At 33.0% G+C, this 20,493-nt stretch overlaps 1 protein-coding gene across 4 annotated transcripts in view; it reads right to left on the bottom strand.

Annotated features, from left to right (window-relative positions):
- Positions 1-10,475: 10,475 nt before the first annotated feature.
- Positions 10,476-20,493, bottom strand: part of LOC138709163 (uncharacterized) — a 128,128-nt gene continuing 118,110 nt past the window's right edge. For all 4 annotated transcript variants that reach the window (XM_069839717.1, XM_069839713.1, XM_069839718.1 and 1 more), the window contains one exon: positions 10,476-11,180. In XM_069839717.1, coding sequence (XP_069695818.1) covers positions 10,937-11,180 — 244 coding nt within the window. In that variant the 3' untranslated portion in view covers positions 10,476-10,936. The remainder of the gene's footprint in view (positions 11,181-20,493) is intronic.

The following is a 20,493-nucleotide window of genomic DNA, read 5'->3' as shown; positions in this document are numbered from 1 at the left end:
CTGCACAGCCTCCCACTGAAACTTCTTGCTTCTTTTTTCGACTCCCGAAAGTAAGGGCCTCTTTCCCTTTTCCTTATCTTGAGGGTTTGGTAAGGTTTTACTAGACCTCGTGGAAGGCACTTTTTCAACGCCTTCCATAAGGATTGGGTCTTGGGTGTGCACTGAATCAGTGCCCTTCCAGGTACAGGAATCAAGGACAAGATTATGGCCAGTAAGAAAGCATTAGAAAACTCGAATATTAGTATAGAGGAAGATTTTGAATACGAAGTGAGGCATAGAAGAAAAGTGTTAGTGCCTTTTATGAAAGCAGCTAGGAATAATGGACATTACACAAGATTAGTTAAAGATAAATTGAAAATTATCGTAATGGTGAATTATTCGACGTGGAATTTTGCTTTGAAAGGATAAATCAGTCGGCAAATGGTGAGAATTTAATAAAAGAAAAAGAACAGTGATAAAGGAGAAATTAAGAGGGATTTTAAATAAAAGTTCAATGAAAAGAAAGAGTGAACTTGCGGAAGGCATGAAGGCAGGGATACATGAGATTGCAATGGAAGGATGGCTGCAGAAATCAACAATGTCAGCAAATTTCAATCAGGCGACAACAAACTCATAGGCGTCTATGTCATCAGGAAGAAAAAAAGAGAGAGAGAGAGAGAGGAGGAGGTTGAAAAGAGCAAAGCTGAAGAGAGGGGAATAGGCACCTGGATGTGATCAGTAATAATGGCATCACCCCAAGGTCAAGTCAGAAGTGCGAAAATGCAGAAAAGTGGGGGAATTAGCAGAGTCTCACATGAAGTCAGATCTTGAAGTTGGAAGGCAGAAGAGGAATAAGAATGTTGAATCAACGAAAGAAGAGACTGGGGAAAGAGGAAGTGCGGAGAGAAGAAGGGGAAGTATAGTGTGTGTTAATCGAGTAAGTAGTGTTAAATGAGGGGGCAGTATGGAAGAAAAACAGTGTATAATCTGAGGATGGTGTATCAGTCGGAGTAAAAAATAGCAGGAATATCTATATAATGAAACGATGGACTTGAATAGATGTACTTTCTCAAGGTTATGGAATTGTTTTTATAACTCTAAGATCAAAGCTCTAAACAAAGTTAAACCAATGTTCTTAGGGTATGAGCGCTAATGTGATTATGTGCTAGAAGTGTTTCTCCAGTGAATTTAATATTGCAAAGCAATTTCAAAAGGTAATGCACTTTGACAACGCTGTAAAGATTATTGCCTGGAGAAAGGCAGATAGATATACATAGGCTCAGTACTTTGAACAGTTGGCGTATTCGAGACGAAGAGTGAGAAAATGAGAACTGTAATCTTAACACACACAATTGTTTTTAAAGACGGTTCGGGAAATTTGATTTCTTGTATGTAAGTTTACTGGCTACCACTTTAAAAACGAAAGTGGGAGGAAACTATTTCTAATTGTCTGAAGAAAATTCTTGCAGTATGACAAACAGAGTTTTTTAAATCATTAATTAGATTTGTATAATGTAAAATAAACTTTTCTTATTGCCTGTGTTCACCAAATATTTAATTAAAATTAAATTGGAAGAGTTTAAAAATATACAGACAGAGTGGACATAAAGTCTCGATCCATTTTAATGAAATAATGGTTATTCGGACATGAACTGTATATAGGGCTTTTGTTATGGTGTATACATATCTAATTCATCGTAATTTAACATGACCGCCATCCATTTCACAGCATTGTGTCCAACATTTGAATGAAGCCCTAAAGACATTTGTAAGCATGTTGCCAGAGTTCACTGCAGATGCTTCTGAAATTCGATTCTTCAAGTCCTGTAGATTTCTTACTTTGTATTTGTACACGCCTGACTTGATAACCTCCACGCAAAAAAGTCTAAGGACGTCAAGTCAGGTGAACGTGATGGCCATGGCCATACTTGTGTTGAATCTCTGCCTATTCATCAGTTAGAAAAGCGTTGGTTGAGATATGTTCTCACACCTATCGTAAAATGAGGGAGTGTTCCATCCTGCTAAAAGAAAATTATGTCAATAATGTTATCCTGCTATAGATAAGACTCAAGAAATTATTCCGCATGTCCAGGTTAAGTGTTACCTGTATTGGGAGCTTCCGTGAAAATAAAGGATCAGAAACAGTGGTTTTTATGAACTCAAGTCATACAGTACATTTACTTTTGGCCTTGGCTTCAATTAAATCATAACAAACTGCCTACGAGCTGCATAATCTTCGTCATCAAGTTTGTGCAACACCTGAATGTGATAAGTTGCTTTTTTAGTTGAACTTCAAAACAGTTGATCTTGGCATATCTAACTGGTTATTTAAATGACGACCCGATACTTGAGGGCCCTTCTCGATGATTTCTCGAATACGTTCTGCAATCTGCTTGGGCATAGAATGTCTACCAGAACATGACTCATCGACATTTCCTGTTCTTCGAAATTTATTGACAAAGTCGGATGTTTGCTTGTGTTGGCGCTGGTTTTAAAAATTTATGTGTAAACTCCTTTGCACCTCTGCATGTTAAAATGCTTACAGCAGTACAATTTTTGGAAATACGCAACATTTTTTCCCTCCATTTCTGTATCTTGTACAATAATGAAAATTGGTATGTATAAAACACTGTCCTTCTGCTATATGAAAAGAATTATTATTATTATTTTTTTTTTCAAAATTCAAAATGTTGGCAGTTCATTGTGCAGTAATGAAGCGTTCCTCTCATAACTCAAAAACTTGTTCACTTTTTCATGTTTTCTCTCTCTTATTTTATTGCTGAAACTCATATTTACAATAACATGCTCTTTCAACTACATTCCTTAATGAATAATATATATTTTTTTTTATTTTGTGTAATAGACAATACTGATATTTGACCATTTTTTTTAATTAATTAATTTTTTATCAGACAATCTATCAAAGGTAGAGAAGTAATTTTGCATCATATTGTAGATATGACATGCAAAAAAATTTCATCACAGAACGTTGGATAGTTTTTGAGTGATGTGGGAAACGCACAGTGAAACGAATTTTGAAAAAATAATTGTAAATAATTTGTTTAAATCGTAAAAATATTTTTTTCTTATAGCAGGACAGTGTTTTACACATACTAATTTTCATTATTGTTCAAGATACAGTAATTGAGGAAAAAAATGTTGAATATTTCCAAAATTTTACTGCTGTAAGCTGTACCTAACCCCTACGAAATAAGCATACCGGTATTGTATTTTTATTTTTACCTGTAAAGTTTTAAATATTTTAAAATATTGTTTTTATAAGCATCATTGTTTTCGTTCTCTACAATATTCAATTGAAACAAGACTGTAGAAATATTTCTTACTCTTTTAAATTTATTTTGAAATAAGTGTATCTTATAGTTTGTGTTCTCTGAACATTTAATTAAAATTAAGTTGTAATTTATTTTCAATTTTCCAATATTTTGTTTAATGTGAAATGAGCAGTGTTCACTCTCAGTTCTCTAACACAGTTTAATTAAATTAAAAATTAAATGATATATCATCTTTTAAAAACAATATACAGGGCTATGACCTTCCATTTCCCTATTCAGAACAAGCCAGGTGAAGGGGTTGTTCAGAGCAACACACTGAATATAGTGTTGCACGATCTCATAATTCACGTATTTTAAAATGCACATTTTTCTGGAAAACTATTCAAAATACAGTGAAACCTCAATAATATATGCCCGTTTGTTATGCTATCCCGCATTATATGCTCTTTTCGTCCAGTTCCTTGACATCCCTATCTAAAACCATGTAAAATCCACCACTTAATACACTCATCATCCCGTTTAGTACACTCTTTCATCTGCTGAAAATTCTAAAATATCGTATTTTAAAGGATACTGAGAAAATTTTCCTGGACTTTTACATTTATCGCTAGCACTGTTTTTATATTTATTCAGTTACGAGCAAAAGTGATAGAGAAATAAGCTTCACATGCCTGCAGTTTCAACATTTCGTACCATGAAATAAGAACTTTTTTGTATATACCTTATTTATTCAATTATCGGCAAAATCTTATATCCGAAACTATCCTGGTCCCTTTGGTGCCAGTTAAGAGGGATTCTACTGTAATATGTAGTATTATACAAGTGATTGTGTAAAATAGACAGTGAATCTCTCAATACTATTAGAAAAAATACAATATTTGTTTTGTTTATTTATTATATACTCAGTACATTTTATTTTACGATTATGTAGTGATAAAATTCCAAAATCCAAATCATTCACAGTTGGAGTTCAGGCATATGGCAGCATTTTTAAGTGAATCTATGTAACATATGTTTAAAATGACAATATTGAACAACAACGTGGTTATTAACTTTAATAATACCCTGAATAATTCGGATTTTGGAATTTTATCGTTATATAATTATAAAATAAAATTGACTGAGTATATAATCAACGAACAAAACAAATAATAATGTATTTTAATTAATACTGAATGCCACTAGACACATGTACTTTTAACTTTGGATTTATATCTTATATTTTAATAGTGTTCAAGTAACTTTAGAACAGTTTCAACACACAACATAATAAATGACCTGATGATGCTCAGTAATGGAGGGGCAAAAACGTTAGTCAACTAAACATTGTAGATTAATGATAAGTAGAGCCAGATTTTATGTAATATGAAAATGAGACCCAGAAAGAAAATTTGGGCCACCTGAATTTTCCAAGTTCCAGTTATAACATAATAATAATAATAATAATAATAATAATAATAATAATAATAATAATAATAATAAGTTTTATTTTCCCTGGCAGAGTTAAGGCCATCAGGCCTTCTCTTCCACTCAACCAGGATCAAAGCACATACATACTGCACATGCTTAGGCACAAACTGTTAGAATGGCAAAGGAATGTCCATTTTTTGACAGAATACATTATTATTTTCAATTATTAAATTACTTTTATGCATTAGAGACGAAGGGACAAGCTTTATAAACAATTTTCAAACGTATAACTTATGAATTAAGTAAAGGGAAAATTGGTGGAAAAAATGTATATTGTTCCAAAATATATACCTAACATATGCCTAAATATTTATTATGCGCCAAAATATGTAACTTAAAACTTTGGAATAATGATCCCTTTAGTGTGATTCGCCGACATTTTAGCTTTTCTTATAGCTATGTACATAAGAACAGAATATTTAATTACTGGTACATAAAATCCTGCTCTAATTAAAGTTATGTGACGGAACTGTGCCAATATACAAATAAATAAAAAAATGGAATGGGATACAAATATTTTTATCACACTATTAAACTCTTATTCTAAAAGATTGTGTGCTGTCTAGGAGGCAAATGGTGGGCACATACATTGATGTGGAATATGTGTAAAAATGAATAATTAAAGAAGTTATAACAGCCAAGTGTCTATATGCATTTGATTTTATGCTGGACCCCTAGGCAAAGCTAAGACCAATACCACACATTTGACATACATTATTAATCGCTATAGGACCTTTTCTCTGAGAGTCCAGAACATGATTCTAAGTAATTATGGTATTATATGTTCAATTTTCAAAAACTTGCTAATAAAGCACTTTTCTTCAGGCTTTGTGTGAATGTAAATTAACATACATTTCAAAACTTTCCAGTTTAAGTAACTAATTATTTAAATTGAATTAAAAAAACACGTCACTTTACATATTGAGGGGGAAGTCTGAAACCAGGCTTAATTGCATTCTAGATTTCACTCCCCACACCCAGTCTCCTCCACTTTGGAATTTCAAATAGCACCCCTATATTTTTTATACTTAAATATGAAAGAGCACTCAATTGTTTATACACCTCATTCATTTATTTCACATCATTTGCCTAACAAGAAACAGTTTATTTTGCACTAAATCAAGTGTTCAAAATGTGCTCCATTGTTGGTTAACAGTAACACAATCTATTTTGGAACTCCTCGTGAATGTTTTGGTGTATTTCCTTACTAATCCAATTACATTCTTGGGTTATTCTATTTTTTAGTTCTTAAATATTCTCAGGTGGAGAAATATAAACAACTAATTTCAAATGACCCCATAGGAAGAAGTCAAGCAGTGTCAGGTCTGGAGATCTTGCCAGCTATTCTACAGCTCCTCTCCTACCAATCCATTTTCCAGGAAATCTTCTATCCAGCCATTGTCACACAGGTACTGCATAATGTGAGGGAGCTCCATCCTGTTGAAAATGCAAATTTTGTTCGTCCAACACAAAGTTTCCTTCATTCACTTGGTTCTCTAACGACAGTGTGATAAGTGGATCAATTACATTTTCTAATATGTTCAGATACAATTCTCCAGTCAGGTTTTCTTCAATTAAAATCGGTCCAACATCGTCCCCAAAAATTCCAGCCCACACATTGATCTTCTGAGGAAACTGGGTATTATCTTCACGAAACACATGAGGATTTTCAATGTCCCAGTACCTACAATTGTATTTGTTTACAAACCCATTTAAGAAAAAAGTCGCTTCATCACTAAAGCAAATATTTTGTGTCAAATTTGGATCATCTTCAATTCTCTGAGGCATCTGTTCACAAAATTCTACTCTTCTTTCGAAATCGTCTTCGCTGACTTGTTGGTGACTTTGTATTTTGTAGGGGAAAAATTTGTTCGATTTTCAGCACTTTATGTGTAGAACCAACCGAAATGTTGTCACAACTACTTTTGGAATGAATGTGGTAGGTTCATTAATGAAATGACCTAGTATTTCAATTTGCGAAGTTTCATCGAGTTGTCTAGGTTGGCCATTTATTTGCTTTATTGCACACAGAACCAGTTGCTTCAAATTTCCGTATTAGATTTGACATATCGATGACTTACGTTTTTCTCAGGATGCTTCTCGTTGAAAGCTCTAGTAGTTCTACGAGCACAACAGTTTTCAGCTCCATAAATAAATATGATTTCTGTTCTCTTTTGAAGGGTATACACCATTTTAGAATAATTTAATACACGAATACAACTATTACAAGAAATGTTAAATGGTATTTGTAGCTTCAGCTCTAATCAACAGTAACAACAGTTAAATGAATGAGGTGTATAAACAATTGAATGCTCTTTCATATTTAAGTATAAAAATATAGGGGTGCCATTTGAAATTTCAGTGGGGGTGGGGGGTGAAATCTAAAATGCAATTAAGCCTGGCTTCAGACTTCCCCCCCCCCCTCAATATCTAAACTGACATGTTTTTTTGTTCAAATTGAATTCAATTTAAATAGTAGACTGGGAAGTTTTGAAATGAAAGTCCTTTATATTAAAAAGTGTTTGAAAGAAAGATATTTACAACTCTCAGGGCCGGTTTCACCAAGCTTCAGTAAATCAATCCAAATGAAACATTATCTAGTGAACATTAAAATATTTGATCCAATAAAATGCAAACTGTTCACCAACCATTTTTTCTTAACATTTAATGAAGAGTAAGTAATGGCTCATTATGGATAAATAAGTGTGATCCATGAATTTTTCATAATTATATCAGAACATCTTTCTATGAAACCACAGTGAAGCTTTGACCCCGATTTACACGAGTATATTTATATGTATGCTGCCTCCATAGACTTCAAGCCGAGCAGTTATAAGTGTCTTGTCACGCTGATTACGTAATGACTCTCTGGTGGAGCAAACAGCAGCGTGCTGGCTTGTGGTCTTGGGGACCCGTGTTCAATTTCCGACCAAATAGACTTTTTTTTTTATTAACGTAACTAATTTTTGTACACATTACCTCTCTTCATTTTTTTTATAGAGGAACGAATTATTTTCGAACTCTGGCTTGACTAGGAAAAAAAAAAACTCTTGGGAGATCAATTTTCTTACAGAAATAAAACAAAGATAAACAAATTAAATAAAAAATACACATGTGGATCTAATATTTTCTCCATATGCCACCTGCATCTATCACCGCCTGGCATCTTTGGGGCACTGAGTCCACCAAATCGCAGAAATAGTTCTGGTCTTCAGCAAGATCTCCCCAGGTAGCCAGAACTTGATTCCACAATTGACCTGGATTTTGAGGGGGGTTGTCACGATATTTGTCCATCATCTTCTTTTTCAGGCCTTCCCATGAACCATCTCTGAACGTTTATGGCAGTGTGATTATCCTGCTGGGAAATTAAATTTCCTTTGGAAAGAACACTATTATAAATTTCATGAATTCCAGTTCTTCCGCTTCTGTTTTGAAGCCAGTGCAAATAATAACAATCACTCTTGGCTATCTTATAGAACATATCTCTGATGAAGCATTATTATAGCATCTAGTGTGCGCATGTTCATATCTTATTGCTAGCTTAATATCGCACAAAAGTATATTGCTGTATAGTATAGAGTCCGGTGTGCTCTGACCTTTAGTGAACAGTGTGACTATTAAACATAATAAAATATTAATAAAGATTTAAGTTACATATAGTTAAGGAATAACAATTTTCACATCTCATTACTTTATAAGTCACAGGGCAAAACATATTTCCACAAATAATGCTAACCGTGTCTAATTAATTTCAAGTAAATCAAGTTAATGTCCAATTTCGTGATAGTCATATCTTGGAGTATTGCATTGATTCATACAGAATGTTTTCACGGACAGTTTTAGTCTAGTGAACAGAGTGCCTGTTTCCGAATCAGTCGATTGTGTGTTCGATCTCACTGTTATGCATTTTTTTTCTCAATTTGTTAATAGTTTTTTACTGCACTACTTATTTACGCGGAATTCTTTTTCCTGGAACTTGTTCTAACTACTAAGGGATGACACACAACTAGTCATTCTCTTGTGAATCAGATCGCTCCTCCTCTGCTCATGCACACTGCCTCATTTCTGGGACTATGCAACAAAACTTTTTACTAAGACAGTACCTGCTACATCATTTGCATGCAGACCAACAATGAAGAAAAGAGGTTACAAAATAATAGTAAATGGAGGAAAAGTACTATTATTATTATTATTATTATTATTATTATTATTATTATTATTATTATTATTATTGTTGTTTAGTTAACTGTCTGAAGACGGATCTGAACCTCACAAGTCATACCAACAAGGCAGCACTTATGAGGCAACTAGGCCAAGAGATAATGGGGTAGGGTGGCCAGTTCCTTTCCCCCTCCATTGTATACATCGCCGATTAGCTACATGTAACCCTAATCAGACTTCAGATCCATACAAACAATTGTTCTTCCTATGACACAGATCGTCAAGTGAAATGTACTGCCTGATAATAGATGTATGAATCAGCCAGAACCTCAATCAGAGGGAAATATTACTATTATTATTTCCCCCATAATTATAGCTTTGTAATTATTGCATTTCTGATTACAGTGGTGACCTCATTTGAGGGAGTATGGTATTTCATATAAATATAACTGCAATTTAGGTATAGATAATATTCTTGAAATCTGTGATTCAGAATGAAAAAAATTAAAGATTTATGAATTTACTATACTGTGGAGTATAGTTGCAGAGCTGAAAGAAAATAAAAACTTGATACCAAATATGCTGTGTTAAATAACTATTTTCAAGGTAGATGTTCAATGTGTGCGAGTAAATTTAATTCTAATTAAATGAAAGTTAATATACCAATTAAGTTTTGTTATGTTTGAATGCACATTATGTATTCATTTACTAATATTTCTTAGGTCTGTAGTTATAATAACCACTTTCATGTGTTAAAATAAAAACTCAGTTGTATGTTACCTAGTTGACTAGTTTCAACTTTGTCTCGGCCATTCCTATGATATTCTAACCTATGATCAGTTTCTTCTAAAAGTTTGAGTACCATGATCTTCGTGACGTGGTACCTTTCGTGAATTTTGGTTTCATTCAAATTTCAAAATGATCGTTTCTTAAATGGTTAACATTACCTCCATTTGACTCTTAATTTTCGAGCAGTTCCAGATATAACAATTCTAATGTCGAAACATTCCGACATTTTGTATTGAATCATTAAAAATTTAAAGACGGAAATTTCTATCACTAAATTTAATGATAGCTTTACTGGTTTGTTAGGCTAAAGATGCTTGGTGAGCTACAAAAATGATTTAATGAACCATTAAATAAATTAATGAATCATTAAAACCTTAGTGAAGCTTGGTGAAACCGGTCCTCAGTATCAGTTACTTACCTTAATATATCTTCCTGTAAAGATATTAAACACATAACACAGAATAAGACTTCACTCCTGTTACATGATAAGCCTACAGAAAATTAGTTGGGGAAACACAGGAACACATTCTCCATGCAATGTTGTATTGCTGCTAAAACCAATCATGTAAGGTAATTTATGAAATAGAATTTATTGTATACTGCACTGGATAAAAGAATGGAGCTGCATGTGGAATGACTGTAAGTGATTAAATAACTATGAATACAATTTGAATGGTCTGCAACATCACTTCGTCTGTCTCCATTGAAATCTATATTTTAATATGTGACATATATATTGGATGAGGGCAAATGGGAGCAACCAGCTTAACAATCTTCAGAATGAACAGTTCATTAAATTTATTAAAGCTAATTGACAATTATATACAGAAAATTCATTTTAATTTTAATATCAGTCAATATAAAATTAATTAAAAGTAGACAACTCCAATTTGCATTTGAACATAACAGAGCTCTTCTAAGAATTTAGTTAAGTAGATGAATCTTTTGTAGTCTTATTCACAATATTCCTTCATCTTTCTTAAAATGAAGCAGACAGCAAATATCAGCTTTGTGAATAACAGTGATGCCGTAATTCTTAAACTGACGCTAATAAGATTTCTGAGAAGATATTCTAAACCATATTAATTCAAATTTAATCTCATCACAACTTCAAATCAAGGACAAAAATGTATACAAAAAAAAAAAAAAAAAAAAAAAAAAAACTAATATCTTGAAGGAGGTTCTTTGTAAAGAAATAGGTTTTGTAATTCAATTAATAAGGACCCACCACTTTTTTTATTTTCTTACTTAAACAGGAGCACTGTGTTCTTTTTGTAGATTTCCATAATCTCCTCCACTTTAATTTCTCGTACTTCTTTGTAATGTAATATAAGTGTATTCACTAAATTCCAGTCTAAATAAAAACTGCAATGGAAAACAAACATGACTTCAACTGTAGCTGCATCATCTTCACAAACACAGCTGCACGTAAGCTTCGTTGTACATAACTGATCACAACTATTTTGTAATACACCAGTCTTCCATGCACTGCAATAAATACATACTGTTATGCAGATTTTAAATGATGGATTATTAAAAAAAAACAATTATACCATTCATGTAATGTATAATTTAAACAGAATTAAATAACTTTTTTTTTTATATTGAAGTACCAATCAGTCAAATAATAATGAACATCAGTTAATACTGTGCTGTATACAGAGTTTCTTAGGAGAAATGTAAAATATCTCAGAATAATATGATTTTGGTTAAAATAAAATAAAAATATTCTATATATCTATGTCCAAAGTCTAACAGGTGGGGAGAAATTGACGGGGGAAATATTTGAACATCTTGCAGTTCTGTATACTATATTTAGAGACAGTCAAAATTCGTGACTCATGAAATAGCAAAAAACCTAAAAACCAAATAAACATAGTTTAAAACATGGTTCACATAAAAAATAACATATAATTACACGTTTCAACTCGCGAAAAGTAGCAAAAATCCTGTGACTTGCGAATTTAGCATATTTTCTGTTATTATTCGCGAAAAGACGCAATTTTTCAGCAATTAGTAAATACATTATCTAAATTTGGAAAAGTTCTGTTTGAAAAATGCACAAGGTTTGGAATGCTGGCACTATATGGTGAGTTGAAATGGTTCATAAACGGTTTGATGCAACTGAAAGCAGTTTGAAACCTCTCTTTGATCAGGTGCCAATCTTAAAGAATCTATCACCTGATGTAGCAGTACATACATACAGTGAACTGAAGGACATAGTAAAAATAGTCCTGAACTTTTAGTGTAAGAAGGTTTGCTAACGTTACGTGAAGATCACAGTGATTTTGTGGACGGAGCACTCCAAGCTATATGGGTTCCAGTTTCTAATGTTGACTGTGAACGTTTTTTTTTTTCACAGTTCTCGTGTGTGCTAACAAATAGAAGAAGACACCTTACGACAAACTTAGAACTGTTGTCTGCATACAGCTTTGAATGTTAAATATCTTAGAATTGTTGCCAACGTAAAACTTTGAATATATAATTATAATTGTCAATTATCTTAAGCAACATAATAATTTAATAATACAGGGTAAAAATTTCAGGTTTACTCAAGAAATTTTTGTTTTTTACTAAAAAATTTTTATTCTTTTTAACCAAGAATTTTATTCAAGAATTTTGACTGTCTCTAACTTGATGTGCTACATCAGATCTTTAACACAGCACCTCCTGGATACCACAACACAGCCTGTGTAAACTGCAACTCACCATATCAATACTGTACTGTATTATTGGTACCCTATTGTATCTAGAATTGTGGAAAAATGTTGACTTGTACTGCAATACTCTGTTTCTCTCATATAGATTGTGTTTACTGTATTTTGTTTTTTTTGTGATTATCCATCTGGTAAACAACAAAAAGCAAAACAAAAAAAATTAGTAATAATAACTGTATCCTTAACACCGATAATATTTCCTGGGCTTAGTATGAAGGTGAATGGTCACAACATGAATACACTTCTGTCGTATAGTCCATGGAATCCATATGGGTAACCTCAGTAAATTGCGTGTGAACAGCACCAAAGTACAATTATGTATACGACATTGTTCTAAAATGTAGAAATATGTATAATGCCTGTCTCCATTTAAAAGTTTGCCCATCAATATATCTCACCAACTACTATGTTTCAGACATAGGTACTGTCGGTGACTCAGGAGAAAACGAGTTCAGAGTGAGGAGAAAGGGTGATTAATAGATAATGTTACGATAATAGTGCAATACTTGTACTACTAGTAAGCGGAAATGTTTCCACTTACTAGTAGTACAAGTATTACATGTTATCTATTAATCACCCTTTCTTCTTACTCAGCACTTGTCTTCCCCTGAGTAATTGACTATATATAATGTAAATCACGTTAAATCGATGTACATTAATTCATATATTTAGGTTGGTATGTTCATGGTTGGTCCATCATGTTTTAATGTACTCAAAGCATGTCTGTACTTTCACTTATGAACATACAATGTTGTGCAAAAAATGCCTCAACTGTGACAAACATAGTGAATTACTGCAAGTGAAATAAAGGTAACAATGTGAAGAGCGTTCATTTAACAATTAATTATAGTTTCTGCTGAATTACTGGAAACTAATGCAAATACATTAGAAACAGACGACTGTAAAATATTAACCTATAAGTAAACATCAAATTACTAAAGATTATATACTGAACAAAAAGTATTATTACGTTTCTTTAAATTAAATTAAATTTCGGTGCTTTGTAAAATCTTGCATGTGTTTGTAACTTCCCATAAAATTAAATAATTATAATTGATTACAAACAAAGAAGGCCATAATATGTTATGTGCAGAGCAAGACACTGAACAAAGGGGAGAAGGTAGGATAAAATGCATATAATTTTATGGAATATCAAGATGCCACATCATCAAAACATGACATAACTTTTAGTGGTACAGTGAATGTAAAAAAAGTAATATAACACTTATAAAATGTCGGAAACTGAAGCATTTTTACTGATAACAGAAGAATTTAAATTTTAACCCACTTTGTGATTATGGTACATTCTTTATATTAAAAACCAAGGTATATGTATTTATTACTAATCATAATTTTAAAAGAAGACACAAATCAGATTTCTATCTACCCTCTGTTATAAAAAAACGGAGTTCACTATTAATGTATTATGGTCTTCAATGCACGATCTATTTTTTTTTTTTTTGATGGGTCAAGAGAAAATGTTCAGAACAGAATTAACAAAATTTCTGCATACTCGTACTCCTACTCAACTGATGAAGTATTTATAATTGTAAATTGAATTAATATGCTTGCTATGTATATTTTTGTATAACTTTTGACTTGTTCCACATTTTAAAGCTACAATACTGATGATATTTATTGCGAGGGGGGGGGGGGCGAAGGAAAATGTGGAGTTAATGTAGACGTTAAAATTTTCCGGCATTTTTAGGAGAGAAATTCTGGGGAGAGGGGGGAATCTGAAGTTTGGCAGCAAGAATATTTAACAGTTTTTATTGTATGGAACTGTTTCTTTGGGAATTGGATCACTAGAAAGAACTGAAGTCATCTGTTGCAAAACAAAGCATTTTTCAACTATTTCAAATTAAAATTTTCATTTTTATTTTCTAAGTTGAGTAATTTCATATAAGTTCCTATTATTGCAGAAGAAATTAATAACGATAGTTGGACATGCATAATTTTTATGGCATATTCTTCTAGTGTGTATATTGGGATAGTGGGCACTACATAATGATATACCATAAGGGTTAGTATAGACAGGTCCACTCTAATTTCACCTGGATATAAATTTACTATAATTAATTGAGAAAATTTACAACTTCCTGGTTTTTTCACGATGGTTCAGACATAAGGAAACCTTAATGTTGCAGCATTTCTGAGCAAGATGTTAAAAATGCTTTTAAAAAATTCAAGAGACAAGCATGCCAATCAGAAAAGCAGCAAATAAATAACACTTAAAACAGTCAATGTTAAACAGAAGATTAATAGTCTGAAATCAAAGTTAAATGTACAATCTGGAGCTTTGGAGGAAAGTGACTCAATGCATAGCATTAAAGTAGTAGGGACAAATAAGTTTGGAAGCCATGAAGTATTTTCAGATAAAGAAGAACTATTATTTTGTGAATTTCTCATCAAATCATGGAAAATTTATTATGGTCTAACAAGTCCAAACAAGGAATCTAGCTTATGAATACACCTCAATGCTCCAGAAGAAGCATCAATCCAATTGGTTGAAAAATGAAATGGCAGAAGTTGATGGATGCAAAGTTCATGAAATATCACTTTCATCAAGCTTTCAGGAAGCCAGAAAATAGCTGGCGAAAGCAATTACTTTTAACCAAACTAATGTTACTATTATTCAGTTATGAACTGATACTATTTCCAGCCAGAGTACATTCGAAATGTAGATCAGACAGAAATAACAACTGTACTTCCTAGTCCAATTGTTACTGCTAAAAATAGTAAAAAGTAAATCAGACAGATCATATCTAATAAGGAGTAGCAGTGACAATGTGTGGAATAATTTCTGATGTAGGAAATATCATAGCACAAGTGTTTGTTTTTCCAAAAGAGGTAAAATTACTTATTTCCTGTCAGAATCTTTAATTAGAAGCTTGAGACTAGTATGTCATTCAGGTTGGATATGTCGGGAATGCTTGTACATGTCTTAAAACATATTAAAAACACACACAAAGTATTCCAGAAAAGTCAATTCTTTTGCACTTAGACAATCGTGTCATCCATGTCACAACTGAATCTGTACCATTGACAGCTATAATTAAATTTTAGCACATTATTATTAGTTACTTTATATGAAAGAATGTAAACATAATTGTCAAAAGACATATATTCAAGGTTTGTAATTAAATTTTAACTAACTGCACTAATTACAGCAAATAAAAAGTCACATTTAAAAACTGAGGGTTAAACTCTTTTACCTAAACACCATCGTTACGCCAAGGATAATGGGATTGTAATAGTATCATTCTCTTCACACTATTCTCAATGCATTCAGCCGTTAGATGTATCACTTCCAAGTGCATTTAATGACAATGTTAAAAACCCCTGAAAAACAGATATCTATCTACAATGTTCCATCGCTTGCAAAAACAGTATATCTGCAATCATATACTCCAGAAAAGTTATTTCTTTCTTCAGTACTGGAATGTGGCCTATCAATTGCATTTTTTTATTTTTCTTTGGGAGCTACGTCTCAGACAGATCTAATGCAATCCAAGAGTCTACCTGTTCACGGAAAAGAGAATCAGTCACTATGGTAGCAACCTGTTCACCAGAGATCCGAAAATAATTCAGCTGAACAAATTCATCTGGAATAATTAAAAACCCAGTCACTCCTGAGAATATTAAGCAATTATCAAATGCAGGCCGGCCCCGGGAAGGACATAGGGGCTAAGAGAGTGAAGTAAATAACGAATATACACAGATACACGAAGAAAAAGTTGCAGGAGAAAAACCAAACACTCAAACAAAAAGGAATTACAAACATTAACAATTTTATAAAATCGGTATAAAAATCCTTCAAATAACTGTCTTATTTAACCTAAAGAATGATACAAATAAATTACATTAGGTCATATATACAATCAATTTATTTGTATCATTCTTTAGGTTAAATAAGAAGGATTTTTATACTGATTTTATTTATATCGTCGTTGTTCCTGCAATAACTCCTATGTGCAAAATATAAAATTTTTCAGTAGGAAAACACAATTATTCATCCTACGGCAGCCTTATATAAGAGACTGTGAATTCTTACATTTTCGAAACAAAGAAATATAATTACATATAGGCGATTTTATTATTTGCTGTATCACTATTTAAGTTATTTAATAGAGCAAAAATCTGAAAATCGATAAATATGTCACATAGAAATTATTGCAGGAACACCAACGATATGCTAACTTGTCAAACCAATATATCTTTTAAAAAAAAATAACAATTTTGTCAAAACATCATCTCTAGTAAAGAGAAGAAAATAATGACACCTCTGATAATTTATTCTGGGACAGTTGTATAAGAAAACTCAATTTTTATGCACAATACTGTACGAGAAAAGTTGGTAAATTTGTTTCTTGTAGTGGATATTTCATCAATGGAATATGAAAGGCACAGCTTGAGAGAGCTGACAGTCTTACCATAATCCATTTATGATTTTTCACAATTCAATGTGAGCTAATTTGTAAGGTGTTAAAACTTCAGTGTAAGATTTGGGAGACCTCTCATTGACTTCAAGTAATGAAATGGGCCCTTAAATAATGTTCACAATTGGGCCCCAGAACTCATCACCTTTCCTAGGCCTATGTTTCTTTGCATCAGCAACTTCAATTATCTACTGTAGGTGAAGATCTTCTTATCTTTTGAATCCAGATGTTTATAGAGAGAATCAATTATCAACCCTTTATCAACGTCATCAAATTGGGAGCAGTATTTCTTCTCACTTCACATTTCATAATTAAAAAGCAAACAGCCAGTCTTCAAACCTTTAAGCATTCTACTGTTGTTGTTTAGTCAATGTCCGAAGACAGGTCTGAACCCCACAAGTGATACCAAGAAGGCACCACTTATGAAGCCAGGAGATAATGGGGTAGGGTGGCCAGTTCCTTTTCCTCTAAGCATTCTACTATAGGGGCATCTTGTTGTCACGGGTGGAACACTTCCACGTGCTTTTCTCATTTCAGGAGGCTGTAGCTTTCATAATATGAAGTATATTTACATTATTATGACATCCTACTCACAGTGTACATGATGTTACAAGCAGAGGTAAGAAGTTCGTACCAAACTGTTAAGTTGTGAGAGTTTGGACTATACAGGATGAGTTTTAAGGTCACCAACAAACTTCACAAATGGAGCACAAAAGTTCATATCACCTTTTGTCCAGAAATGCATTGTTTTCACGGTAGATGGCACTGATAACATTCTCTCATAACTTGCAGTGTGCGTTTTGTGTTGCAGATAGTGTGATTTAAACAACATAGAAGCTCAGTGGTCCGGTATTCATTCCAGGAACAAGCCGAGATGATGTTCGTGTATAGCCAAGCAGGTGAAAAGGTCGAGAGGGAGCACAGATGTACCGAATCACGTACCCTGACAGACATCACCACCCACATTACACAACATTTGGAGCCATTTTTCGGCGTTTGCGGCCGCCCTGCACGTTCATCTGTCTCAAAGGACCCATGCTCACACAAACACGAAAAAAATGGTTGCCCTCTCACTGTGGTATTGCAGGGAATGAAATGGCAGACTTGCTGGCTAGAAAAAGATCCTCCTGTCAAGTTCAAACATGATTCCTTGCACCAGAGCAGCTACAAACATCCACTGGAGAGTGAAAGAAGCTTTCCATCACAACCTGATGGATAAACGATGGAAGGATGTCTTAACATCTCTCCTGCCAGACTGGCCTAGGAGAGAAGCTGTTGCAAAATTTCGCGAGGCAACTGGCCACGACTGCTTGGCTGATCATCTTCATTGCCTTCAAATTTTAGCTAGCTCACAATGCGTGTCGTGCTGATATCATGGACTCCAAATGTGTGTGTTGTCCATCCCTTTCAGCCAGTTTTTTTGAGGATAGATACTGGGAGGTCAGAGATAAAATGATGAGCTGTTGATATCAATTTATTAGCTTTTAGTATTTCGTGTTCTGCTTTCTGCTTGTGTTGTTATATTGTATTTGTATTTGTATTTGTATTTGTACCTCTTACCATCATTGTTTGGCTAATGACTCCAGTCAAATGCCTCTACATTAAATAAATAAATATTTCTTCAGTTTAAATTTCAAACATTAGAATGATTAAGTTCAGCTAGTTGTTGAGTGCGCTTGTCATATTTGATTTAATGATATTGTCTATGTGATATGAGTTATGGTAATTTAATCCATTCTTGTTTTTTTGAGCACTTGAAATATTAAAACATAAATGTAATAAATTGTTAATATGTATGGTGAATTAATACTATGCAAAGCTTAACTTTATTACCGACATATTTTAAGTGGACATATTTTAAAATTTCATTACAGAAAAATTGGTAATAGTCTGGTACTTCAATTTCAGAACCATTTCTATAGGATGAAACATATCACAAATATTTTTTTAAGGTTTCAAAACCACAATCTTAAGGGGAAAAAAAAGTGACATTACTTCTACTAAAACTGCTACTATAAATATAAGAGTGAGCCATGAGCTTGTTACATTTCTGCAGGTGAATTCAATTCTTCCTCTGACTCCTTTAATACCAGGTATGCTCTATTTCAGCAAAAGCAATATCCAGTAATGATACTCATTATGAGTCTGAAATTAATTTGAGTGATATAAATTCTGGATCAATAAGACCAATACTAAATTCTTAACCACTGTCATAATTAGGTAATAACACTGTTCATTTTCTAAAAAAGGCAATATTCTGCTATGTTTGCCGAATGTTCGAGAAATCTTTTTCTTCTGCAGATATATTTGTCAAATCTGGTTTCAAAAAAACTCAAGAAAACTTGATAAACAAGAAAAAAGTAAGAGTCACTCAGTATGCAAGACAAAATATGCAATGCATGAATTCTGTAACAAAAGGGGAAGTGTCATGTCTGTGATTTCGAGTCCACATGAAGAAATAGAGGGGAATATAGAGTATTTGAGGATAGGTTTTTTTACATTATTATGCTTCTTCGAAAACAAGATATCATTAAGAGGACATGATGAAAGAAAAAAGCCAAAGAATAGAGATAATTTCTTGTAATTTTGTTAGTCACACAAAGTGACACTCATTGGAACATACTTGTAAAAGCATAATAACTTTAAAAATATAATAATTCAATACCACTGAATCACTGTATGTGCATTTTTCAAATCCTTCTAATCAGGATATTATAAAAAAAATGTGACAATGATTGAAGACAAAACAATTTGAAATTACTTCATTGAGTACAAGGTGAACCTACAGATATCAAAACTGTGAGTTGCTGATTAAACACTATGGTGTTCTAGTGGAAGCACTAAGATTTGGAATTAATAAAAATTAAATAGAAGCTCTTAGAAAAATATTTGGAACTAAGAGGGATAAAGTTACAGGAGAATGGAGAAAGTTACACAACACAGAATAGCACATGTTGTATTCTTCACCTAACACAGTTAGAAGCATTAAGTTCAGACAAATCTGGCTGAGGTTCTGACTGATTATGTACATCTATTATCAGGCAGTACATCTCACTTGACGATATGTATCAAAGGAAGAACAATTGTTTGTATGCATCAGAAGTCTGATTAGTGTAATGTGTAGTTAATCGGTGATGTATGCAATGGAGGGGAAAAGGAACCAGCCATCCTACCCCATTATCTCCTGACCTAGTTGCCTCATAAGTGGTGCCATGTTGGTATCACTTGTGAGGTTCATACCTGTCCTTGGACAGTTGACTAAACAACAAATCCAGACATTTGCGATGGGCAGGGCATGTACCACATATGTATGAATCCAGAAATGTATATGAAGTATTAGTTGGAAGATCTGAGGGAGGCTGAGACGTAAATGAGAGAATAATATTAAAATGGATTTAAGAGAGGTAGAATGTGATGGACTGGATTAATCTTGGTCAGGATAGGGACCAATGGTGGGCTTATGTGAGGGTGGCTATGAACCTCCAGATTCTCTAAAAGCCATATGTAGATAAGTAAAAAAGCTACTGGAATTTTAAAATCCCTATGCACAGCTAGGGATTTTGTCAATCTTTTGTTTTCCATAGAATCCTGCCTTATACAGCACAGGCATTTTGAATATCTTATATGATGATATGCTGAAACTAC

Source organism: Periplaneta americana, chromosome 11 (genome assembly GCF_040183065.1).
Source record: "Periplaneta americana isolate PAMFEO1 chromosome 11, P.americana_PAMFEO1_priV1, whole genome shotgun sequence".
Classification (NCBI taxonomy): Eukaryota; Metazoa; Arthropoda; class Insecta; order Blattodea; family Blattidae; genus Periplaneta; species Periplaneta americana.
The sequence above is the reverse complement of the archived record's forward strand: the minus strand, read 5'-3'. Positions and strand labels throughout refer to the sequence as shown.